Source organism: Lipotes vexillifer, unplaced genomic scaffold, assembly GCF_000442215.2.
Source record: "Lipotes vexillifer unplaced genomic scaffold, Lipotes_vexillifer_v1.1 scaffold697, whole genome shotgun sequence".
NCBI classification, from domain to species: domain Eukaryota; kingdom Metazoa; phylum Chordata; class Mammalia; order Artiodactyla; family Lipotidae; genus Lipotes; species Lipotes vexillifer.
The window spans coordinates 558,341-585,906 of record NW_006779498.1 but is presented as its reverse complement, the minus strand read 5'-3'; the positions used below and the strand labels follow the sequence as shown (position 1 = coordinate 585,906).

Sequence of the window (27,566 nt, the reverse complement as noted above, 5' to 3'; positions counted from 1 at the left end):
TTCCCTATATATTATACGGTAATAGTCATTTTAGCTTACCAATTTTGCCAAATACCACATCTTGTCTTTGCTGTACTTTATTTGTCTTCGACAATGGTAGATTTCCTTACAAACAAGAAAAAAAATTAAGCAATTTTATCAAAATGACAGTAAAACACTGTTAATAAAGTTTTTACTTTCTGTGTTTAATGAAATGCTGCCATAAGAAATAAAAACATTATTAAGAATTTGGAAGACTTCCCTGTGGCGCAGTGGTTAAGAATCCGCCTGCCAATGCAGGGGACACGGGTTCGAGCCCCGGTCCAAGAAGATTCCACATGCCACACAGCAACTAAGCTTGCGAGCCGCAAGTACTGAGCCCGTGTGCCACAACTACTGAAGCCCATGCACCTAGAGCCCATGCTCCGCAACAAGAGAAGGCACTGCAATGAGAAGCCTGCGCACCACATCAAAGAGTAGCCCCCGCTCACTGCAACTAGAGAAAGCCCACGTGCAGCAACGAAGACCCAAGGTAGCCAAAAATAAATAAATAAATAAATAAATAAATTTTTAAAAAAAGAATTTGGGGACGCTTTTTCCCTATACAAAGTTATACTTTTCCAAATTCTCACTATGTTATAAAGATTACTAAGGGAAAAACAAACTGTAAAATGGCTAGTTTGTTACAAAATTTGCAACGCTGCTATACAGAGGAATAGTAAAAGACTTAAACTAAAGTATTTTGAAAACATTTAGCTGGCTAAAAGAACAAAAGAAAAGGTACAAAAAGGTTTCTTGTTAGTGAGGAGAACAATGGCAAAATGGATAAAGTAACTATTTTCATAAGAAAACCAGTACTGTAAGTGTTCAGTCAAGAGCACAGGTTCTAGAATCAGACTACCTCGGTTTGAATCCCAGCTGTACCATTTACCAGCTACAGAACCCAAGCTACTTAACTTCTCTCTGCTTAAGTTTCTTGTTCTTTAAAACGAAGATAATAGTACCTAACACATAAAACTATAATAAGGATTAAATAAAGTTACCTATACAAAGTAAGTACTTTACAGTGTCTAGCACATGGTAAGATCTTACTAAACGTTAGCTTTTATTGTCTTCTATTTATAGTGGTAGGTATATCCTACTGAATTTTTTAATCAATCATCCATTAAACAATTTATAGTTCACAAAGCACGTTTCAAGCCCATTATTTCATTTGATCTAACTCTATGAGTTGGGAGAAAAAACACTTTATAAACCTTTTACAAAATGAAAATCAGAGAAATCAAGTGACTTGTCCAAGATAGCAAAGTTTGTAAGCTAGTACCACACAGGGAAGTATGTGAAGGGCTTAATACAATGTCTGGCAGGTGTATCTTTAAAGTTCCCCTCATGACTCTAAAACCCACATTCTTCCTACTATTATACCATAATGCCACTTAAAAAAAAATTAGAAAACATTTTTCAAGGCAAATAAAAGCAGAGAAACCTCAAAACTTTCTAACATTCTGACTCCTGCTAGAAGTTTACAAATGCCTTAGGATTTACTCATTGCCCCATCTACTATTATTTAACTACATATTCCAAATTCTGAAGATCAGAATGAGATAGAATAGTAAATATTATCTGGCCTTCTTCTAAACAAGAGATAAAACTAATTTTTAAAATGTTTGCAGGTAGCAGATTGGAAAGCCTAAGGGACACTGTAAATAATGGCACAGTGTATCAACTATGTGGCTAGGTGAGGAAATTATTCCCTGTTAATAAGCAAGGTGTTTATAAACAGCATTAATAATTTAGTTATAACAGGTATAACTGTTACACCAAAATCAATTTACTAAATACTATTTAAAATCAAAAGATGTTAAGGTATTTTCCAAAAGTCTTAATTTGTCCCAGAAAAGGATTACTCCCTCAAACAAAATCTGTGCAAAATAGAGAATTAAATGAGGTTTCTCCAAAGTGCCTATATAAAATGCAACCAAATGTCTTCACACAGGCACTTATAGAAGTATATATGATGCAAAAGTTAACCAAAATAGTTTCAGTAAACTACAATATATAACAAATGATTTAATTGACACTGCTCTTCATTTGCTAGAGTTAGGCAGATAATCTACTGTTAACTATTTGAATTTTGCTATTTAGGATGTATCCTGAAGTGTGTTTAACATCCAAAAAGACTGGTACTTACAAAATAGAAAATTTCGCTTTAGATTCTGGACCTGACAAATACTATTATGATTTCTTTATTTCCAGTTAAAGCCAAGTCCAAAGAGCTCAAGTAAGAAGTAAAGAAAGCTCATTATAGAAAATATATATTTTTTAAAATTTTTACTTTATTTTTGGTTGCATTGGGTCTTTGTTGCTGTGCGTGGGCTTTCTCTAGTTGCGGCGAGAGGGGGCTACTTTTCGTTGCGGTGAACGGGCTTCTCATTACGGTGGCTTCTCTTGCTGCAGAGCACAGGCTCTAGGCGCATGGGCTCAGTAGCTGTGGCACATGGGATTAGTTCCACCACGGCATGGGGGATCTTCCCAGACCAGGGCTTGAACCCATCTCCCCTGCATTGGCAGGCGGATTCTTAACCACTGTGCCACCAGGGAAGTCCCTAGAAAATATTTTATTTATGATATTTGTACAAATGTGTAAATTTTGGTTAATTACAAAATGGAGTCAATGCTTAACAGCACAAATTCTATGACAAACCAAACTTTTAAGCTCTGATGGCATAATAAAATATGAAAGTTAACAACTCATTTGTTTAAGCTATTGAGATCTCTTTTTCTTCTTAGTTCCCAATCAGGTAGGAGGTCTTTAAATGAATAAATTAACTCCCCTAAATGAGAAAAAAAACAAAACAAAACACAAAACTCTACTAATTCAGACTAATATCTAGATAGCAACTGAATTTTAATAAAATGCACGCTGTCAAGTTCATATAAAAACTTAGCAAATGACATTACTTAGATTATACTGATTATCCAGTAGCCTTAAATCCCAAAGGACCTTAAAAGATGTTTGCTAAACTGAATGATTTATAATTAACACAGTAATTCTATTTCTAAAGTACTTATCACAGTTCATTTTCTTAAGGATTCAAATGTTCCCACCTTGTTTATGCTATTATTACTTACTCAAACTTTTTAAGAGATGTGTGTATGTATCCCACAGAAAATTCATATTAAGCTAGAAATTTGTCTTTTATTTCAGACTAGAGCAATGTCCAGCAATTTGGAGAGGGCAGAAGGATTCTGAGCAACTAAAGATAAGTTAAAGTCTGGAAGGAATAAGGTATCTCTGGAAGGAATCCAATGATTAAATTCAAACCTTAGGTTCAAAGGTTTGTAAATTACCAAAAAAAAGGAAGAAAAACCTCACACCAAGTGTGTCTATACTCAAGTATAAAACATTGGAAAATCATACATATGATTTAAATATTGGCCAATGGCTTAAGCCATTCTTACCAACCCCTCGTGCTCCATTATCAAGCCTCTTGGAGTCAAAAATCAGTCGAAACGTCTCAAGCTATTAGCTCAGTTTTAGAGTTAAGGCTCCTATCCAGGAAGTTAAGTCAAGGCAAATAAGTAAAACAAAGACAATCATTTTAACTACAAAAAAGATAAATCTAGAACATTTTCTGTACCAATTAAAGGATCAAGCAAATTCCTGGATATTTTTTTTCTTTTCTTAACATGGAATAATAAATCACTGCTATCCACACAAGAGCAAGAGTGCTTTATCAACATCAAGAGATTAGTTCTACCCACAAACTTACAGCTGGTCTCCGAGGTTCTCCAGGCAGTTGTGGAGGATAAACAATTTTATTCTTCTTCTCCCATTTTCGAGATATTTCAAGAGAAGCACTTGTGTGAATATGTGATTGGGGTAAAACGCTGTGAGATGAAAAAAGCCTGTAAAGCAAAAGACATTTAGAATCTTTTCCAAAGCTTATCTATCTTCTGAACCACATCAGCTCCATTTTGATGGCAACTATTTAAGGATCACGAGTGGAAACATTCTAGACATATTTGTTAACAAAGAATCGAGATTACATAAAATACCACAAAGAGCCTAGTAGTTTACTTAAGGCTAAGAAGAGTGAAAAGTCAGTAACTCATGTAAGTCAAATAATAAACAGTTATTAACCCAAGATTTTAACTGAGGTATAGCTGGTGTACAACATGTAAGTTTCAGGTGTACAGCACAGCGAGTCACAATTTTAAAGGTTACATTCCATTTACAGTTATTATAAAAGTTTGGCTATGTTCCCTGTGTTGTACAGTACATCCTTGGAGCTTACGTATTTTATACATAGTAGCTTGTACCTCTTAACCTCCTACCCGTTTTGCCCCTCACCCCTTCCCTCTTCCCACTGGTAACCAACACCTTGTTCTCTACATTTCTGTTTCTTTTTTGTTATATACACTAGTTTATTTTATACTTTAGATTCTACATGTAAGTGATATCATACAGTATTTGTCTTTCTCCGTCTGACTTATTTCACTAAGCAGAATACCAACCCAAGTCCATCCACGATGTTGCGAATGGCAGAATTTCATTCCTTTCTATGGTGGTCAATGACTATTGATTCTCTACTGTAAGTCATCTCTGTACTAAAATAGATTTAAAGACACAGAGGATCTCTGACATGATCTGTGGAATTCCTCAACTTTGTTGAATAATCAAGGCAAATAACATCACTTTCTAATCCCTAAGAAATTAATGCATAAAGGTGGCTTCATTCGCCTCCTGATGTAAAAAGACACCACCCACCATCCGTGAAATAGCCTTTCTGCAAAAACAAACTCGAATTAATCAAGCCTCTAGATTCAATGCAGACAATACAGAGACAGGGAAACCTGTTAAACAACATGAAGGGGATGCACTCAGCAAAATCCAAGCTGTACAAAACTCTACAAGACGAACAGCCCATTTTCTTCAACAAATAAATTACAAGGAGGAAAAAAAAGGGCTGAATAAAGAACCTACAGATTACGAGAATTAAGAAAAAAGTTAGTTAATGGGTGGACTTTTTAAAAAATTTTTATTCAATGTATTTAAACTAAAAAACAAACAAAACAAACAACCAAAACACCCCAATTCACCCATTTCTCTCACCCTCAACCCGCTGCCTCTTGCAATCACCAATCTGTTCTCTGTACCTATGAGCCTGGTTTGGTTTTTGTTTTGATTTTTAGATTCCACATATAAGAAATATCAAATGGTATTAGTTTTTCTCTGCCTGACTTATTTCACTTAACATAATACCCTCAAGGTCCATCCTTATTGTCACAAATGGCAAGATTTCATTCATTTTTACGGCTGATTAATATTCCTCTGTGTTTGTGTGTGGTGAGTGTGTGTTTATATATTTACATATATCACAATTTCTTTAACTACTCATCCACTGATGGAAACTTAGGTTGTTTCCATACCTTGGCTATTGTAATATAGCAATGGACGTGAGTGTGTATATATCTTTCCAAATTAGTGTTTTTGTTCTCTTCAGAAGTGGAATTGCTAGATCACATGGTAGTTCATTTTTAGTTTTTTGAGGAACCTCCATACTGTTTTCCACAGTGGCTGCACCAATTTACATTCCCACCAACAGTGCACAACAGTCCCTTTTCTGCACATCCCTGCCAACACTTCTTATTTCCTATTTTTTTGATAATAGCCATTCTAACAGGTGTGAGGTCGTATCTCATTGTGGTCTGGATTTGCATTTCTCTGATGATTAATGATATGGAGTATCTTTTCATGTACCTATTGGTCAATGGCATGTCTTCTTGGCAAAATAGCTATTCAGATCTTCTCAGTTTTTAATTTGATTGTTTGGGGTTTTTTTGCTATTTAGTTGTATAAGTTTGTTGTATATTTTGGACATTAGCCCTTTATCAGATATATAACTTACAATTATTTTCTCCCATTCAGTAGGCTGCCTTTTCATTTTGTTGATGGTTTCCTGTGCTACGCAGAAGATTTTTAGTTTAATTAGGTCCTACTTGTTTACTTTTGCTTTTGGTGTCAGATTCAAAAAATCATTGCCAAGACCTATGCCAAGGAGCTTACTGCCTGCTTTCTTCTAGGAGTTTTATGGTTTCAGGTCTTACATTCAAGTCTTTAACTATTTTGAGTTAATTTTGGAGTATGGAGTAGGATAGGATCAAATTTCATTCTTTGGCATGTGGATGTCCAATTTTCCAAATACCATCTGTTAAAGAGACTGCCCTTTCCCCAACATCTATTCTTGCTCTACTGTCATAATTGACAACATGAGTGAGGGATTATGTCTGGGCTCTATATTCTGTTCCATTGATCTATGTGTCTGTTTTTATACCAATATCATACTGTTTTAATTACTATACCTTTGTAATATAGTTTGAAATCAGGTAGCATGATGCCTCCAGCTTTGTTTTTCTTTAAGATTGCTTTGGCAGGGCTTCCCTGGTGGCGCAGTGGTTGAGAGTCCGCCTGCCGATGCAGGGGACACGAGTTTGTGCCCCGGTCTGGGAAGATCCCACATGCCGCGGAGCGGCTGGGCCCATGAGCCAAGGCCACTGGGCCTGCGCGTCCAGAGCCTGTGCTCCGCAACAGGAGAGGCCACAACAGTGAGAGGTCCGTGTATCACAAAAAAAAAAAAAAGATTGCTTTGGCTATTGGGGTCTTTGGAGGTTCCACACAACTTTTAAGCCTGTTTGTTCAGGCTTCCCTGGTGCCACAGTGGTTATGAATCCACCTGCCAGTGCAGGGGACATGGGTTCAAGCCCTGGTCTGGTAAGATCCCACATGCTGCAGGGCAACTAAGCCTGTGCACCACAACTATTGAGCCGGTGTGCAACAAATACTGAAGCCCGTGCACCTAGAGCCAGTGCTCCGCAACAAGAGAAGCCACTGTAATGAGAAGCCCGTGCACTGCAATGAAGACCCAACGCAGCCAATAAATAAATAAATAAAGAAAATTTTAAAAAAACAAAACACTGTTTGTTCCATTTCTGTGAAAAATGCCATTGAAATTTTGATAGGAATTGCACTGAATCTGTAGATTGCTTTGAGTGGTATGGTCATTTTAACAATACTAATTCTTCAAATCCATGAACACAAAATATCTTTGCATTTATTTCTATCTTATTCAATTTCTTCCATTAATGTCTTGTAGTTTTTAATATACAAGTCTTTCATCTCCTTGGTTAAATTTATTTCTAGGTATTCTATTCTTTTTGATGCAATTGTAAATGGGTTGTTTGATTAATTTATCTTTCTGATAGTTCATTATTAGTATAAAGAAACAAAAGATTTTTGTTTGATTTTGTATCTCGCAACTTTACTGAATTTGTTTATTAGTTTTAATAGTTGTTTGGAGTCTTTAGGGTTTTCTTATCATGTCATCTGTAAATAGTCATAGTTTTACTTCTTCGTTTCCAATGTGGATACCTTTTATCTCTTTTTCTTGTCTAATTTCTGCAGCTAGAACTTCCAATACCATGTTGAATAAAAGTGGCGAGAGTGTACATCGTCGTCTTTGTTCCTGACCTTAGAGGAAACGTTTTCAGCCTTTCACCACTGAGTATGATGTTAGCTGTGGACTTGTCATATATCGCCTTTATTATGTTGAGGTATGTTCACTCAATACCTGCTTTGTTGAGAGTTTTTATCAAAAATGGATGTTGAATTTTGTCAAATGCTTTTCCTGCATGTCAATATTGAGACTATCATATGATTTTTATCCTTCATTGTGTTAATGTGGTGAATTGCACTGACTGATTTGCAAATGTTGAACCATCCTTACATTTTTGGAATACCGCCCACTTGATCACGATGTATGATCCTTTTAATGTACTGGTGAATTCAGTTTTGCTAAGAATTTGTTGAGGATTTTGCATACATGCTCATCGGGGATACTGCCTGTAACTTTTTGTGTGTGGCACCCTTGTCTGGTTTCGGTATCAGGAAAATGCTGGCCTCACAAAATATGTTTGGAAGAATTCTACCCTATTCTATCTTTTGGGAGAGTTTGAGAAAGACTGATTTTAATTCTTTTAATGTTTGGTAGAATTCACCAGGGAAGTCATCTGGTCCTGGACTTTTGTTTGTTAGATGGCTTTTGATTATTCATTCAATCTCCTTGCTAGTAATCAGTCTGCTCAGATTTTCTATTTCATCGTGATTCAGTCTTAGTAGTTTATACGTTTCTAGGAATTTCTCCATTTCTTCTAGGTTGTCCAGTCTGTTGGCATATAATCATTCGTAGTAGTCTCTTAAGATCCTTTGTATTTCTGTGGTGTAACTGTCACACTCCTCTTTCATTTCTGATTTTATTTGTTAGAGTCCTCTCTCTTTTTTCTTGAGTCTAGCTAAAGGTTTGTCAGGTTTGGGGTTTCTTTTCTTTTTTTAATCTTTTCAAAGAATTGGTTCTTAGTTTTATTGATCTTTTCTATTTTTTATTTATCTTTTCTATTATGTTTTTAGTCTCTAGTTCATTTATTTCTGCTCTAACCTTTGTTATTTCCTTCCTTCTACTAACCTTGGACTTCATTTCTTCTTCTAGTTCCTTGAGGTATAGAGTTGGGCTGTTTCTTCAGATTTTTCTTATTTCTTGAGGTAGACATTTATTGCTGTGAACTTCCCTCTTAGAACTGCTTTTGCTGCACTGCATAAATTCTGCTATGTTACATTTCCATTTTCACTTTCCTCAAGTTATTTTTTTATTTCTTCTTTGACCCACTGGTTACTCAGTAGCATATTGTTTAATCTCCTGAACTCACATTCTCCTACAGACACACTGAGTCTACAGCTACATGTGGAACAACTTCCTCTTAAAAAAAACTAAAGGCTGGCTGGGTGACAACTACGTATCAGGCAAACAAGAAGAAAACGACATCAAAGCAGGTAGGAAAGGGTGGCTCACAATCCTGTCATAAACCCCACCCCCAGTATGGCAACCCACACATTGGAGGGAACTCAAAACCCAGAGCTTCTCCCTGAGAAACAAAGGGTTCAAACCCCACATCAGCAACTGCAACTTTTAAGACACGCACTTCAGATGAACCCCCAAAACACCTAATTTTTTTTTTTTTTCTTTTTTTTGGCTGTAAGAGGGCCTCTCACTGTTGTGGCCTTTCCCGTTGAGGAGCACAGGCTCCCGATGCGCAGGCTCAGCGGCCATGGCTCACGGGCCCAGCTGCTCTGCAGCATGTGGGATCTTCCCGGACCGGGGCACGAACCTGTGTCCCCTGCGTCGGCAGGCAGACTCTCAACCACTGCGCCACCAGGGAAGCCCAACACCTAATTTTGAAAACCAATTGAGCTCATGGCCTGAGACCCACAAGATGGAGACAATCAGAGAAACACCTCTTAAAGACTCACGCTCAGAAACTCACCTGCCCCAATGCCCAGATCAGGGGCAGCTGATTGCATCCATACGTAAAGTAAAGGAGGCCCACCTGCTTACAGTAAAACCTCAGGCTAGGGGGACTTCCCTGGTGGCACAGTGGGTAAGACTCCAAGCTCCCAATGCAGGAGGCCTGGGTTCGATACCTGGTCAGGGAACTAGATCCCACATGCGTGCCGCAATTAAGAGTTCACATGCCACAACTAAGGAACCCGTGCGCCACAACTAAGGAGCTGGCAAGCCACAACTAAGGAGCCCTGGAGCCGCAATTAAGGAGCCCACCAGCGGCAACTAAGGAGCCCACGTGCTGCAACTAAGAAGCTGGTGAGCCACAACTAAGGAGCCCACAAGGAGCAACTAAAGAGCCCACCTGCCATAACTAAGACCCTGTGCAACCAAATAAATATTAAAAAAAAAAAAGAAAACCTCAGCCTAGGGACTTCCCTGGCAGTCCAGTGGTTAGGACTCCACACTCTCACTGCTGAGAGCCCAGGTTCAATCCCTGGTCGGGGAACTAAGATCCCACAAGCCATGTGGCACGGCCCAAAGCAAACAAACAAACAAAAAGCACCTCAGCCAGTGGATCAGGCACCCAATTTAGCACACACATTTAGGAGCCTGCTGGAACACTCACTGTACGGGGATGGAGACTAGTGGGTGCCATCTTTGCCCTCTCCCTTTGCCGTGTCCCCTGCATTGGCAGGCAGATTGTTAACCACTGCGCCACGAGGGAAGAAGTCCCTAGGCGATAACTCTTTATTGCCTGGCTCTGGAGGTCAGGGGAGTTTGCACTCCTGGTCACATGGGACTGTAATAATAGGTGTCACCCAGAAAGGAGTTCATAACCCTGTTTGGCACCGTGATTTTTTATGACTGCTGCTAGGGGACACTTCTACATCACCTGACTCTGGTGACCAGTAGGGCTTATGCTTGTGGGCCCCCCAGGACTGTAACCAACAGAGAAAAAGTTCCTAAACAGCTGCCACCCCCAGGGCACAGTGAGAGGCAATAGACCTTTGAGGTCTGTCTTTCTGTGAAGGAGGCCTATTAGCTAATCATAACGACTGTGGCCTGGGGGCAGGCTTCTAATTAAACAACATATGGAGGGGCTGACTGTAATCCTTTACACACGGCTGGTGCAGTTTCTGTGGCTGACATCCAGAGGATGCCCATCACCTGGCCCTGATGGCCAAAGGGGCTTGTGTTCTGGGGTCTCATGGGACTGTGGCAATTGGGGAGGGATGGTTCTTGGCAGGCTACTATCCTCAGGAGACTGTGCAGACAGCAGACCAAGGCACACTCCCCATTCTTTCTGTGAGGAGGCCACTCTGCTTGTCCTGGAGCTTTTGACTGGGGGGCAGGCCTCAAGTCTGGCACACATTTGGTGGCCTGTGGAGCTGCTCTCAACAATGCAGGCTGGAGACACCATCTTGGTGCTCTTTCTCTGCCTTGCTCCAGCTCACCAGTATCTCCCAAAAAAGAAGCTTATACCCTCATCTGGACAGTGTATCCTGATTTTTGCAACTGCTGCCCAGGGGACAGATCATGGGGCTCTGGGGGCCAGCAGGGCTTACATTTGTGGACCCCCAGAACTGAATATATCTGCATACTTATAAAGCTGCTGCCTGAGGGTCTAGCTTCCAGTCCGACTGAATCTAGGTGCTGAAATCCTCCTCTTTGGGACACTGTCTATTCTTGGCACATCCTCAACTACTGGGAACTACTAATAACATAACAGGATGCTTGGACAAGCACAGAAGTTTGAGAGATGACCAAAAGGTGGGGCAGGGCTGAATAAAAAGTTTTATCTCTTACATGAGGCCACTCCTTCAAGACTGGGAGAAGTGGTTGTTTCTTCTACTGTATAGAAACCAACACAGAGAGTCAAGCAAAATAAAGGAACAGAGGAATATGTTCCAAGTCAGTTAACAAGATAAAACCTCAGAAAAATATCTTAATGAAACAGAGATAAGTAATTTACCTGATAAAGAGTTCAAAGTAATGGTCATAAAGATGATCACCAAACTGGGAAGACAAATGGATGAACACCGCGAAATCTTCAACAAAGAGATGAAAAATATAAGAAAATACCAAACAGAAGTCACAGAGCTTAAGGATATAATAACTGAACTGAAAAATACACTAGAAGTGTTCAACAGCAGACTGGATAAAGCAGAAAAAAGAATCGGTCAACTTGAAGAAAAGGCAGTGGAACTCACCCAAGCAGAGCAGCAAAAAGAAAAAGATTGAAAAAATTCACCTATAGCTTAAGAGACTTACGGGGCAATATCACACAGACTAACATTTGCCTTATAGGGCTTCCAGAAAGAGAAAGAAAAGGGCAGAAATCTTACTTGAAGGGCTGGGGAATTCCCTGGCAGTCCAGTGGTTGGGACTATTACTGCCAAGGTCCAGAGTTTGATCCCTGGTCAGGGAACTAAGATCCCTCATGGCCAAAATAAATAAATAAGTAAATAAATAAATTACTATCCCTCTACTCTACCATAAAAACTCCTCTTAAGAATGGACTTGAGGACATGGAGTGGAAGGGTTCCGGAAACTGGGGCGAAGTGAGAGTAGCATGACATATATACACTACCAAATGTAAACTAGTTAGCTGGTGGGAAGCAGCAGCAAAGCACAGTGAGATCAGCTCAGTACTCTGCGATGACCTAGAGGGGTGGGATAGGGAGGGTGGGAGGGAGGCTCAAGAGGGAAGGGATATGGGGACATATATAAGCATATGGCTGATTCACTTTGGTGTACAACAGAAACTAACACAGTATTATGAAGCAATTATACTCTAATAAAGACCTATTTTTTAAAAAAAACCAACTCCTCTTAAAAAAAAAAAAAAAAAGAGAGAAAAAGAAATAATGGCCTAAAACTTCCCTAACTTGGGGAAGGAAACAGACATTCAGATCTAGAAAGCCCAGAAAGTTCCAAGTAAGATGAACCCAAGAGACCCACACCAAGACACATTATAATTAAAATGTCAAAAGTTAGACAAAGAATATTAAAAGCAGCAAAAAAAACCAAACAGGAAGTCTTGTTACATACAAGGGAACCCCCATAAGCCTATCCACAGATTTTTCAGCACAAATTTTGCAGGCCAGAAGGGAGTGGCATAAAACATTCAAAGTGCTGAAAGAAAAAAAACTTCCAACCAAGAATACTCTACCTGGCAAAGTTATTCAGAATTGAAGGAGAAAGAGTCTTCCAGACAAGCAAAAGCTTAAAAGCGTTCCTCACCACTAAACTGACCTTACAAGAAATAAGAAATGTTAAAAAGAGTTCTTTAAGTGTGGACTACTATAATCTTAAAAGTACAAAAGTTATTTAACCATTGGAAATTTGAACATTAACTGGGCAATTGATATTTTTTAATAAGATACATGGTGAAATATTTATGGATGAAATAATATACTATCTGCAATTTATTTCAAAATATGATGGGAAAGAGCAGGGGCTCTAGATAAAACAAGAAAACAAGAGAGGCCATGAGTTAATAATTGTTGGAGTTGGGTGATGGGTTCATGAAGGTTCATCATATTGTCTACTTTTGTTTACATCTGGATATAGCCAAATAACAACAACTCTGGTGTTTCCCTACTGCTCAGAATATAGTCTAAACTGCTTTACAAGACACAGAAGGCCTTCCATAATCTAACACCAGCCTGGCCATCTCAGCTTATTCACCTTAAAGCCTAACCACACAAACATTCATTGTTCCCTGAACAAGCCACATTCTTTCATATCTTTACACTTTTGCTCATGTTGTTTTCTCCTCCCTTATTATCTCCGAAATGAAACACTTGTCCTGTTTTAAGTCCCAGCTCAGGTGTCACCTCAATGTGAACCTGATCCCTTCTCCAAGAGAACCAATCCCCCCATTGCCTTAGTACTCTGTTCTTGCCAGCCGTATAGCAATGAGTTGTACTACTCCTGAACTGTAAGGTGGCTGCAGAAGAATGAGTTCCTGTAGTAAGTGTATCGATTTGAGCATCTGGAGGGCAAGCACGACATCCTTTGTATTTTAACACCAAAGACAATATCTGGGACATACATACTGAGTAAATATTTAACCCAGACTTAAATATTCAAAGTTGTTGTATATTGGCAGATTCTCCCACAATATATGCAATTAGATTATATACTTGGCAGTCTTTTTTTTTTAGTCCTCAAACCATTCAGGCTAAAGAATTTTAAAAATCTATTCTTCTAGTGGCTCACTTCTACTCTACCTCAAGTTCACTGATCAGTGCCATCAAAATACCTAACAAAATCTGTACTTTTGCCATCTACATTTAGCTTGCACTATTTTAACTGAAAAGCACAAAACCAGAACATATGATGTAAGAGGACAGAATTTTCTAATAAAACTATAAGCCAGGTGATGAGGGCAGAGACTACAGAGTCAACTAGACGTGGGTCTAAATCCTAACTCTAATAGTAGATGAATGGCCTTGGGGAAGTCACATAACTTTCTAGATCTCAGTTTTCTCATCAGTAAATGGAGTAATAATAGTAATTACCTCATAGGCTTCTTCTTTTTTTTTTTTGGCCACACCGCGAGGTATGCGGTATCTTAGTTCCCCAACCAGGGATAGAACCCACGCCCCTGCAGTAGAAGCACAGTCTTAACCACTGGACTACCAGGGAAGCCTCCCACACAGGCTTCTTAAGGAGCTCAAATGAGATACTTTAAGTAAAATACTTAACCTGACACATAATAGGGCTCAATAAATTTGAGATTATTACTTTTAGAATGAGAATACCTACTTCATTCTGTTGGTGGTATATAAATAATTAACATACAACACCCTACAAAGTCTAGTACAAGATAAACACTGGTAGCTAGTATTAACTTTAAATTAGGCCCTCTGAACAGTTCATGCCTCCTGTTCTCAAAAAAAATAAACAGTCTGAACTGTATGAATTGTGTGAACTTCGTATTACACAATTTCAAACCTTCTTCTCATGTTTATAATCATGATAATTTGTTTCTATGAAGTTGTAATTCATGGGTGCACTAAGTTTGTCAATTTCTTTATCTATGAGAAGAGGAATTGGCGTACTTCATCTCCAGGGTCTCTCCAAACCTTAATTCTTCTTTCATCTCATGGATGACAGCAGGATTACAGAAATATGAATGCCTTGGCTTCTCTTTAACTCTTCAGGGAAACCACTACTATACTAAACAGCCTGAAAGACTGCTTGAGGGTGAGGCCCATGCCTTCTATATCCCCCATATCTAGCATAGTGTTTGATACTCCTCAAATCCTCAATACACATTCAGTGAATTAAATACAATGGCTAATAAACACATTATGAATTAATAATGACAAAGCTTTCTGAATGCCTACAATACTTTCAGAGCTCAAATGCTTCATAAAATGAATTATCAACCAAATACTAAACAACTGTAATCAAATCAAAGTAAAATATGATTATAAACGGGGTCTTTAATTCAGAAGTATACTAAATCAAAAAGTTTCATGCGCCCTCTCCTGGCCAACTATTGGAATAACACTAAGTTAAAGCAGGAAACGAAGAGCTTATAAAGTACAATTGAAAATAAAACTAATTCAAAATTTAAGGCTTTTTTTTTTTTTGCCATGCCACTCGCCTTGCAGGATCTTAGCTCCCCGATCAAGGACTGAACCCAGGCCACCGCAGTGAAATCACTGAGTCCTAACCACTGGACCGCCCGGGGAATTCCCAAAACTTAAGGCTTTTATGAGACCACTTGATGTAATAAGAAAGCCTGTGAAGAGTCACTAAAGAAAACAAATTCAAGAAAAGGAAGTTGGGGGACTTCCCTGGTGACACAGTGGTTAAGAATCCGCCTGCCCCATCATCAAAAAAATCTACAAACAATAAATGCTGGAGAGGGTGTGGAGAAAAGGGAACTCTCTTGCACTGTTGGTGGGAATGTAAATTGATACAGCCACTATAGAGAACAGTATGGAAGTTCCTTAAAAAACTAAAAACAGAACTGCCATACGACCCAGCAATCCCACTACTGGGCATATACCCTGAGAAAACCATAATTCAAAAAGAGTCATGTGGGCTTCCCGGGGGGCGCAGTGGTTGAGAGTCCGCCTGCTGATGCGGGGGACACGGGTTCGTGCCCCGGTCCAGAAGGATCCCACAAGCCACAGAGCAGCTGGGCCCGTGAGCCATGGCCGCTGAGCCTGCGCTCCGCAACGGGGGAGGCCGCAACAGTGAGAGGCCCGCGTACCGCAAAAAAAAGGGCAGGACAGGAATAAAGACGCAGACATAGAGAATGGACATGAGGACATGACGATGGGGAAGGGTAAGCGGGGACGAAGTGAGAGAGTGGCATGGACATATATACACTACCAAATGTAAAACAGATAGCTAGTGGGAAGCAGCCACATAGCACAGGGAGATCAGCTCCGTGCTTTGTGATCACCTAGAAGGGTGGGATAGGGAGGGTGGGAGGGAGGGAGAAGCAAGAGGGAGGAGATATGGGGATATATGTATATGTATAACTGATTCACTTTGTTATAAAGCAGAAACTAACACACCATGGTAAAGCAATTATACTCCAATAAAGATGTGAAATCAATTAATTAATTAATTTTAAAAAAAAGGAATCCGCCTACCAACGCAGGGGACACAAGTTTTGAGCCCCGGTCTGGGAAGATCCCACATGTCATGGAGCCCGTGCACCACAACTACTAGAGAATGCGCTCTAGAGCCCGCGAGCCACAACTACTCAGCCCATGTGCCACAACTACTGAAGCCCACACACCTAGAGCCCATGCTCCACAAGAGAAGCCACCGCAATGAGAAGCTTGCACACCGCAACGAAGAGTAGCCCCTGCTCACCACAACTAGAGAAAGCCGTGGGCAGCAATGAAGACCCAATGCGGCCATAAATAAATAAATAAATTTATAAAGAAAAGGAAGTTGGAATTAACAAATGATAGCATGGGTTACTGCTAGAATTCATCTCCTTCTGTAAAATTTCTTCCAACAAATATTAGATTTTAACTCTGCCTAGAGCTCTAGCTTACTGTTAGCATTCTAAAGAATAAAATAAATTAAAATCTTAAAAAAAAAAAAAACGAAAAACAAAAAAAACCCAAAAGGCAACCAGGATCAACTTTTATCATTCTGAAACTCAAATATCACTACTGGTATTTACTATACCCTTTCATTTACTAGGAAACCCAAATCCCTTTAGCTTCACTGCATCTCCGTAAACTGGGTGAAGGAAGGTAAGCATGAACCACCGCTCCAGAGCGCTTGTACACGAAACACACACAGGTTCCCACAGTACGGTGAGATTGCCTGAGATCAAGCAGAAAGTGAATGGTATGCTGGAACTAGCATATGAATTTCCCTTCTCTCATCATTCTGGTGTTTTCTATCTACCAATACTTGAGGATTAAGTTTAAGTACCATGTTTCAAATCCTGCCCAAAAAAAAAAAAAAAAAAAAAAAAAAAAAAAAAAAAAAAAAGAGTTAACTCAGATAAGACAGAGTATCTGAAACTTTCTCAAGTCACAATTTGACAGAACCCTTCTTCTTTGTTACTCAAAGTTTACTTTGAAATTTAGTACAAGGTACACTCAAGTCCCAAGTGAAGATAATACTGGCCTCAGGCTCAATCTTAAGAAACTCATGTTATTAAATGCATCAAGGTAAAAAGTTCTTTGTTCCAAATTTACTTCAGATAACATTAATCCCACACTTGAGGCTGAATAAAAGAGCATCCTCCCTCTTGCCTCCATTAAAATCTAAAATAAAAAGCTGAAGTGATATGTATATTCTCACAACTCAGTATAATTTTAGTACTTAGTGAAAGTCAAGGACAATCAAACAAGGAAACAAGAATTTAGCAAACAAAAAAAGTGAAATCCGAGCAACTATGGACCATGGTAAGTTCAGGGTTTTTCGACCTCGGCATTACTGACATTTTAAGCAGGTCACTCTTTGTTGTGAGGGCTCTCCTGTGCCTTTGTCATAAGGATGCTTAGTGGCATCCCTCACCTCTACCTACTAGATGTCAGCAGCACCCCCTGCCTTGTGACAATCTTGCAGCACCTCCAAATGTTGCCAAATGTCTCCTGGGGGGAGTTGAGAGGCAAAACTGCTCCCAATTGGAAGTCACTATTAGCTAAAGCAGCATTAAAACAAACACACAAACAAAAACAAAACGATAGTGCTAGTTTTTGCAGACTAGGGAGCATGACCTCTCTGTTCCAAAAGGTTCCAGTTATCACACCATATACATGTGGATGGTTAGTAAGTCAGATTTTCTCACTCTGTAAAACAATAATGACTGAATGCCTAAATTTTACATTCTTATTCATAAGAATAAGCGGGCCCTTAAGGCTGCCTGGCATTCCTACTGTATTTCTCTAGTCCATTTACTCTCCTAGCCCCTGTAGACAAACTTCATACCTCTTCCTTGCTAGTTAAACCTCCCATATCTCCTCCCTCATCCTCAGTCTCACCTGAAAATTGTGCTTATTCGATGAGAAAATTGAACAGTCAAAAGAGAACTTCCAGGGAACTTCCAGGGGACTTCCCTCAGTTAAGACTCTGAGCTCCCAATGCAGGGGGCTGGGGTTCAATTCCTGGTCAGGGAACTAGATCCCACATGCATGCCACAACTAAGGAGCTGGCACACTGCTACTAAGGAGCCTGCGAGCTGCAACTAAGGAGCCTGCCGGCCGCAACTAAGAAGCAGGTGAGCCACAACTAAGAAGCCCGCCTGCCGCAACTAAGACCCAGCGCAACTAAATAAATTTAATTAATTAATTGATTAATTGTTGCTTTAAAAAAAGAAGAGAACTTCCACAAGCTCCCACCACCTAATCTATATACCCACCAGCATCCATAGCCATACACACTTACTATCTTCACTTGTTACTATGAATCCAAGTCTGTGCCCTAATCAGGACCAATCTCATCCCTTGCTCCCTAGATCCCATTTCTTCCCATCTACTCAAGGGCACTGCTTCGGCAATTCTTTCTTCCCCCTTTAAATCATCAATTTTTCTTCTCTATTGGAACACTACCATCAGCAAACAAATATACTCTAATATCTCCCAACTTAACTGTCCCCTGACCAACTCCCTCTAGCTACTGCTGCAAAACTCCTTGATTGAGTTACCTAAACTCCCTGTCTCTAATTCCAGCCCTCCCATTCATCCTTAACCCTCTCCCATCATTCCATCAAAACTGCTTTATCAAGGACATCGAAGACATCTGTGTTGTAAAATCCAGTGGACAATTCTCAGTCCTCATCTGAGAATGATCTAAGTATCCCTGGTAAAAGGGCTCTCTGACTACCCAACAATTCCAGTGTTGGAGGGTGGTTCCTCACACCACCACTAAGCAACGCTCTGACACCAGCTGGGTGTCCTACAATTAAATTCAATTCTGACACTCTCTACCTAGGGACAGCATCACATTAAGGGCTCTGTCCCACAAGACCACCCTCCACTTCTGATGCCAATTACAAGCTCAGGTTGTTACCTGTGCTTCTGACCAACTGGCTATAAATCAAGAGGTTCTCATGATGCCCTTCTTGGGTTTGATTAATTTGCTTCACCAGCTCACAAAATTCAGGAAACCCATTTACTCACTAGATTACTGATTTTTTATGAAAGACATTAAAAGATATGAATCAAAAGCCAAATGAGGAGATACATAGGGCAAAGTCCCAAACAAAGGAGCTTCTGTCTTCGTGAAACTTGGGGCCCAGCACAGTGACACATAGAAGCATTCTGGTTTCCCACTGGGAAGCTCTCTGAACCCCCTCCTTTTGGCTTTTTATGTAGGCTGCATTACATAGGCAGGATTAACTAACTCATTGGCCTTTGGTAATTGATTCAACCTCCAGTCCTCCTCCCCTCCCTGGAAACCAGGAGGTGGTGGGACTAAAAGTTCCACCCCTCTGTTCATCGTTGGTTCCCCTAGCAACCAACCCCCATCCTTAGGTGCTTGCCCAAATTCATCTCATTAGCATAAACCCAGTTGTGGTGGAAAGGGGCCATGTCAGGAATAACAAGACACCCATTTCACTTTATGGCTCTGAAGCCATAAACTGAGGACAAGAGAACAAATATGATGACAAAAGAAGCTCCCATAACCCTATGGCTCAGGAAATTCCAAGGGTTTTGGGAGCTGTGAGCCAGAACCATGGACAAAGACAAAATATACATGAGAAATATATTTTGGCCTATTTGTCATAAATCATAATATCACATCTGGTCACCTGCTCTTCCTTGAGGCACTTTCTTTACTTGAGTACACACTCTGGGTTTTCCTCTCACCTCTCTAGACACTTCTCTAGTCTCCTTTGTTTTGTCCTCCTCAACCTGATCTGTAAATGTTGGCTGCCTCAGGTAGGAATCAATCCTTGGACTCTTGTGCTTTCTATCTACTCTCATAGTGAAGTCAACCAGACTCATGGCTTTAAATACTGTTCATACACTGATGGCTCCCAAACCCGCAGGCCTTCTATGAACTCCAAACTCATATATCCAATTGCGTCCTCACATCTCTACCTGTATGCTTACCGGCTACCTCACACTTCACAAGCCCCAAATCGAGCTCCTGATGGTCTCCCCAACTTGCTTCTCTGGAAGTCTTCCTATCTCAGCAAATGGTGACTCCACGCTTCCATCTGCTCAGGTCGTAAACCCTGGTTTCACCCTTCTTTCTCACACCCCACGTCCAATTCACCAACAGGTCCTGCCAGCTGCTGTTAATGCACTGCCAGAATCCAACCATTCACCCACCTTCACAGCCACCCTAATCCAAGCCACCATAATCTCAAACTTGAAATATCCAGTGGTCTCTACTTCTATCCTTGCTCCTCATCCCCACTCTGATCTGTTCTGAACACAGAAAGAGCCACCACCCATAAACGTAAGTCCGATCATATCAGTCTTATACTGAAAACCCACCAATCGTTTCCCATCTCACTAAGAATAAAAACCAAAGTACTTACAATGATCCATAAGGCTCTACATGATCTCCTATTCCTTATTCTGACCTCATCTCCTACTACGATCTCCCCTCCTCACTCACTGCTTTTGACCATACTAGGTACGTTCCCTCCTCAGGGCCTTTGCACTTATGTTCCATCTCTCTAGAATGGTGTCCACCCAGATGCTGGCATGCCTTGACAGCCGGCTCCTTGGTTTCTTTCAGATCTTTACACAAATGCTATCTTAATGAGGCCTTTCCTATCTAAAACTGCAACCTCCCTCTTGTATACACACACTTCCCATTCCCATTCTCTGCTCTCATTTTCTCCTAAGCAGTTGTCACTATCTAATATACTCTGTATTTTACTTATTATTTGCCTCCCTCGCTAGATTGTACACTCCATGAGAGCAATGATTATGTTCTTTGTTCACTACAAAATTCCTAGTGCTAGAAGAGCCTGGCACACAGCAGGCACTACATACATATTTGTAGAATGAATTAGAGAATACAGGGGACAGCCAGGTAATATAAATAAGAGGGCTGGGTATAGGTACCTATGTAACAATTTCACACTTGGTTGGAAAATGAGGAAAACTGAAGAATATACATCCCTTCTAAAGAGTGGTACACTCTTCTGCTCTAGAAAATTGTTGCCACGCTTTGCAATGCATAATAGAATCTAGAAACCTAGATTTTTATGAGCAAGCTACTACTTTTTAAACACTGATTGAAAAAGAAGGTTTTAAACACAATATAACATACAGACAAAACATATCTGTAGGCTTGATTCATCAGACAGATCTCCAATCTGTAACCTCTCGGGGTAAGCTAGCACAGCCCCAAAGTGGCTATTTAAAATGTTTCATTCTTTCCTGCCCCCATGTTACTCTTCTTTTTCATGATATAGAACATATTTATTCACTTATTTTTATTTTTATTTATACTTATATACTTTGGGAAGTTTGGCCCACTATAGAGGGGATAAGAACAAATTTAAAAAGTCACAATTCTCAGTAGAACAATTTTTAAAAAGAATCTGAGAATAAATCAGAAAGTTTATAAATATATTCTTGTTCAACTTCCTAGTTCACAGATCTAACACCTTCCCTCAGAAAAGCTAGTGGAAGCCTCTGGTGTCAATAATCATGTGAAAATAAGGCATTAAACCTTTCAGATCACTACTGTATCATTCAGAGTAACAAAAGTCGTATTCTAGTGAGTAACTAACTGCATGGGTATATAGAGCTTCTAAAGCCCTCATTTTGTCCTAAGGAATACTTAAAAGAATTTGTATAATCAGCATAAACTATTCTATTACATAAAGCTGGAAATCTGTACCTATACTTAATTTGCCATTAGGATTCCTTCTTGGCACTGGAGTGGAAAAACCTGAATCTCATTTCTGGCAATCTCTCAGACTACAACTTGCATCTGTTCGGGCTGACTGATGGTTCAACTTACACTTACTGACGAAGTAATAAGGATAGGGTACTACAGGTACTATTCTAGGTGATGGGAATGCAAAGAGACATAAAACCTATTTCCAGCCCTCAAGTGACTTAAAATTCAGTTAGAGAGATAAAGGATTAACCATAATGTGCAACAGGCATTACAATGTCAGAAGAAGTCACAGGAGGGCTGGGGTAATCACGATGGCTTTAAGGAGCTGGGACTTGAGCTGAGTGTTGAACAAAGTATGGACTTCCACGTTCAGAAATCTGGTAAAAGAGCACTCCACGTTAAAGGCATAGCAAAAGTAAAGGTGTGATTTACAGGGCATCTTTCTGAAAAAAAGGACCTGAAGATGATACAATAGACCTGTTTTGAAAGAGAATACAGTGGGCTGAATGGTGGCTCCAAAGATATGGGCACATCCTTACTCACAGAATCTGTGAATAATACATTCTATAGAAAAGGAGGTAATTAAGTTAGGAGGTAATTAAGTTGAGAGGAGGAGCTTATCCTGGATTATCTTGTTTGGCCCTAAATGTAATTCTGTTTTTCTTAATGAGAAAGATGCAGAAAAAGTTCTGAACCAGAAAAAAGGAGGGAAAGGTGAGGTAAAGACAGAGAGAAGCCGGAAGAGGCAAGGAATGGATTCTCACCTATAGACTCCAGAGGGAGTACAGCCCTACTGACACCTTGATTTTGGACTTCTGGCCTCCAGAACTGTGGAAGAATAAATTACATTTGGGGTAATTTCTTACAGCAGCCCTAAAGAACTAATACAGAAACCTTTCAGATCCATGAGTCAGACATGAAGGAGATACAAACTCTGATTGAAAGAAGAGTCCTGAGAGTGCTTTCAAAGGAATGAAGTGTCACATAAACAAGAGACTCACTAAACAAACATAAATATTATGGAATTGAAAATGTCCATCTATAAGGTCTCCTTGTTTTAATGCATGGCCATTTTAGGGCTTATTGTCAAGCCTCAATAATGGTCAATTTTTCTTTTTTCAAAAGTAAATGTCAGGGAACTTGCCTGGTGGCGCAGTGGTTAAAAATCTGCCTGCCAATGCAGGGGACACAGGTTCGATCTCTGGTCCAGGAAGATCCCACAAGCCACAGAGCAACTAAGCCCGTGTGCCACAACTACTGAGGCCGTGCTCTAGAGCCCACGAGCCACAACTACTGAGCCCACACACCACAACTACTGAAGCCCGCGCACCTAGAGCCTGTGCTCCGCAACAAGAGAAGCCACCGCAGTGAGAAGCCTGCACACCGCAACAAAGAGTAGCCCCTGCTCGCCACAACTAGAGAAAGCCCGTGCACAGCAACGAAGACCCAGTGCAGCCAAAAATAAACTAAAAAAAAAAGAAGTAAAGGTCAGGGAATTCATTGGCGGTACAGTGCTTAGGACTCCATGCTTCCACTGCAGGGAGCACAGGTTCAGCTCCTGGTCGGGAAACTAAGATCCCGCAAGCCACACAGCGCAGCCCACCCCCCTCAAAAAAAAAAAAAGTAAATGTCAGCATACACTTGATTTCTATTTGAATCCTTTTAACTAAAACATTAAAATAAAAGATCATTAAATTATACCATTTTGATCATGGTTTGTGGTTCTTGGGGACTGTTGTCATTTTCAGGAAATACAACCTGAAGTGATTAGGAGTAAAGTACATAACCTGTACAATTCACTTTCAAATGATTCAGGGAAAAAAGCATGTATATTTATAGAGTTATGTTTGCAACTGATGAATCCAGCTGAAGGACACTGTAATCTTTCAACTTTCCTATACGACTGAAATTTTTCAAAATATATTGAGGAAAATATTTCACCCATTAACACAAGGGTCACTGCCTGACACATTTCCCAACATACTTTACACCACTAATCATTATTGTGTAGTTACATTTATTATTGTGTATCATTATTGTCCTTTTGTTTAGTTATGATGTCCCAGTGCAAAGATTCCTATACTAAGGGTTATGAAATTACAAGCCAAACTATGAATGTGATATGCATTTTTCTGGGAACATTTATTGTGGCTTTCGTCATACTCTCAAAGAGGTCTGTGACTCAAATTTAAGAACCACTGTCCTAAAGGCAAGTAATCACAAGCCCTCAGATCATAGGATAAGATCTATTTAAGACAGCACAAATCAGCGGGGCTGTCAAATCTGCTGGTCATGGCAATCAGAACACTGAAAGCATGGATGCATAAAAACAAGAGGTAATTACTACCCCTTACACTGGAAAAGTCTCTTAAGAGTGACTCAACCGAATAGGCTAATGTATATTTCAGTTTCTTATCTTCCTGCCAGTTGTTCTACAAAAGTAGGGCTGATAGATGAAATATGTAATCTCATCTAAGAGTGTTGAGTAACTACTGATTGGTTCCAGCATTAAATCTGATTCCTCTCAAACAACTTTACAGCAATATCATCCCCAGTCAAAACACCTCCACAGTGCCAGGCGCTAAAATAGACATTTTACGTATTAGTCTCTTAGTTCTCACAACCACCCTTGAAGTTAAATATTATCCTCATTTTTTAATATGAGGAAACTGAGCCTCACAGAAGTTAAGCAAATGGCCCAAGACTGCAATACCTGTCCCTGACAGAGACCTGAAATCCAGCTCTATCACCTGAAGCCCAGTATTTATTCAAATATATCACACTGTTCTCATCATTTATCCACCAAACTGCCGATTCATGACATTTCCAACTTGGTTTTTCCTGTAGAGAATTTTAACCTATGTACAGCTTAGTAACCAGTGCCTTCAAACTTTTAAACCACCAAAATATACTCTTCATTCTTTAAACTTAAACTCACCTCTTCCAGAAAGACTCCTCCGACAAACCCCATTAGGGCTCATCACTCAGTCCCTCCCAGGATGTGATACAGCACTATTTTAAGCCAGAGAATTTTCTGTTTAGATCCTAGGTTTGCCATGTAACCTTCAGTAAGTCACAAAAATTCCCAAATACATGCATCAGTAAAATGGGAGACTTGAAATTCAAAGGTTGGAAATTGTCAATCTGCTACAAAATATAGCCTGCAGAAAAGTTTTATTTGGTCAGCAGCATTTTTTTAATCCAATTCAATGCCTTTAGAGGAGGAATGCACTCTATGACTGCCACAGGCCCTACCACTCTCTTTTTACAAAGACCACTTCTGCTAGTTCATTCATTTCTATTACCTGTCTGGCAATTGGTATGTAATTAAGTTTCCAACCACTGAATTAGATATCTCTAAAATTTTACACGGTCATCATAAGCATTAGTTATGCCTTTTCTACTTAGTTTTCATGTGGTCATTTCCCCACTAGAAAGTTCAGAATGAGGACTTGTAAAATTATATAACTTCAAAACCAGAAAGAGCCTCCAAGACTACCTAGCAAAATCCAACCCTCTTGTATCACACAGATGACAAGACTGAAGCCAAGCTGCTTTAGTTACTTGCTCAGAGCTTCCCAATATAAGTCAGTGTGGGACAATTTAAATCAACAAAAATCAACAAAATATTCACTTTGTGCAAGACCCTATACTGGAGCTACAAAAAGAAACAAGAAGTGTCCCTAACTGTCCAGGATACACAAGGTAGCAAAGGACACAGACACATATACATGAAGCCATTATTCAAGGAACACATACTAAAGGAAAGGAGAAATTGATTTCTTTCATTTTTAGTGAGATCATGAAGGGGAAACAGTTAAAGAGGCGTCTGAATAATGAGGACTGCTGTTACTGACAGAAAGTGAGAGAAAATTATGAAAAACCAAGAAACAAGTAAAGGCACAGCATACTCAGAAAAAGTAAGTCAATCAGCATGGCTGGGGGTAGACTGATAGAAGATAATCTACGAAAGCAGTGAAGACAAATCCTAAGTGCCAGTACTTCCTACTTTCTTCTTTAGCCCACCTCTTCCTCCCTCGAGCCGAGAATCTAAGACAAAGCTAGATATAATGGGAACTCAATAGTAGTTTATAATGATAAAAACACTAATGGCAGCTAAAATTTAGGGCGGGATTATTATACACCATGCACTGTACAAAACACTTCATAAGCATTATCTCATTTAATCCTAATTAAAAATATATAAGGTAGTACTAATTTTCCTCTCATATCACAGAAGATAACTGAAGCTTAGAAAGAATAAGTAACTTTTCCAAAATCGCAGTTAAAATGTGGACTCACACTCAACTTATCTGTCTCCAAAGTCTATGGACTAAACCAAAATTAATGTTAACAAATACATCGATCAGAAAATTTACAATCAGATTATCAACCTCCAAAGAGCCACAGCTGTACTACAGAAGAAGAACAATGAGAAGGGAGCAGAGAAATCCTCTTGCCAGTACTGACTTCAGCTGCATTCCCTAACCTTAAAGAACGCTTTGTCCTGAGGTCAAAGAATGCTCTAAAAATATAGTATAAAGCTTCAAAATTCCTGCAACTGAGGGACCTTGGGCAACTTACTTTACTTTGAGGGCTTCAATTTCCTTGTCTGAAAAAATGGGTATAGCAGTACCTACACTACGTAGGATGCTGTGAGAAAGAGATAAGGCGTACAAAGATTTTAACAATGTCAGGCACGATGTAAACCGCACCTGTCTACAATACAGTCCCTGCCCATATAAGCAAATAATTACAGAGATAACTAGAAAAGTACGCTTCCAATTTGGGCGGGAGCATCTAGCCATATCCAAAAAGATCAGAAAAGAGTGTTCAGAAAAGACATTTACAACGTCTCTTCGGTCACAGATAATCCTGATACACGCAGGGCTATGCAATACGGCGGTGAAAACACAGGGTGGCAAAGCAGAGACTGGCTGTCTCACTCGCTAGCCTCAGAGCCTAAAGCAGAGCCTGGCACTTAGGCTCTAAGTAACTGAGACTAGTAAGACTAAGGCTTTGGACCCTTCCCCAACTCCGAGGCGAAAGACTTACCCCAAGGCCAGCTTCCCCCTCAGATTCTGCATCCATAACGCACCTGCAATATCAACACACGCCGTCAATTCAGATTCCCACCTCACTCCCTCCCCCCACCCACCAAGAAATCCTTACCCAAACGTTCCAGTATTGCCGCCGCCATCTTTCTCCCGCCCTCTACGGAAGCCTCCGAGTTCAGAGGCCGTGTGGGCAAAACGCATGCGCAATTCTCCGGATTTAACCCCCTCTTATCGCGAGACCGAGCCACAACTGACACCCGAGGTGTTGTCATGGAGACCGTGAACACGCGGCCGGCGCTTAAGGTGTGGTCCGATCAGCCTTGCTTGGGAAAGAATTACTTAACAAAGGTCAAAGACTAGCGAGTTTCCGAAAATTCTCCGGGATCCAGAAAAACTGTGAAGCCTCACCTCACAAATGGTCTGAAAGGATTAGGAAAACAGAGACCGTGAACCAAGCCAACTAACCTGGGAGGGCTTCAGTTTTCTCAAAAGAATTAAGTATCCCTACGGCACAGGCCTGTGAAGATCACTAGAGATTGTGTGAAAGCTCTTTTAAAGAACAAACATACAAACTACTATGTATAAAATAAGCTACAAGGATATTTTGTACAACACAGGAAATACAGCCAATATTTTATAATAACTTTAAATGGAGTATAATCTTTAAATATTGTGAATCACTGTATTATACACCTGAAACTAATATTGCAAATCAACTATACTTCAATAAATAAATAAAAATAAAGAACAGTTCAAATACAAAGTATGATGCTAATCTCCAGGTTGACCTCCAAGAGACAAGAGTTAATAATCAGCAGGA

At 39.9% G+C, this 27,566-nt stretch overlaps 1 protein-coding gene across 1 annotated transcript in view; it reads right to left on the bottom strand.

Moving 5' to 3' along the window:
• The window catches only part of MRPL22 (mitochondrial ribosomal protein L22), a 36,056-nt gene extending 9,146 nt beyond the window's left edge, over positions 1 to 26,910 (bottom strand). Inside the window, exons 1-4 of the mRNA XM_007452848.1 lie at positions 26,862 to 26,910; positions 26,745 to 26,787; positions 3,753 to 3,870; positions 40 to 105 (exon numbers count right to left, since the gene is read on the bottom strand). Of these exons, the coding sequence (XP_007452910.1) occupies positions 40 to 105; positions 3,753 to 3,870; positions 26,745 to 26,787; positions 26,862 to 26,889 (255 nt within the window). The 5' untranslated portion in view covers positions 26,890 to 26,910. The remainder of the gene's footprint in view (positions 1 to 39; positions 106 to 3,752; positions 3,871 to 26,744; positions 26,788 to 26,861) is intronic.
• Positions 26,911 to 27,566: the final 656 nt, after the last annotated feature.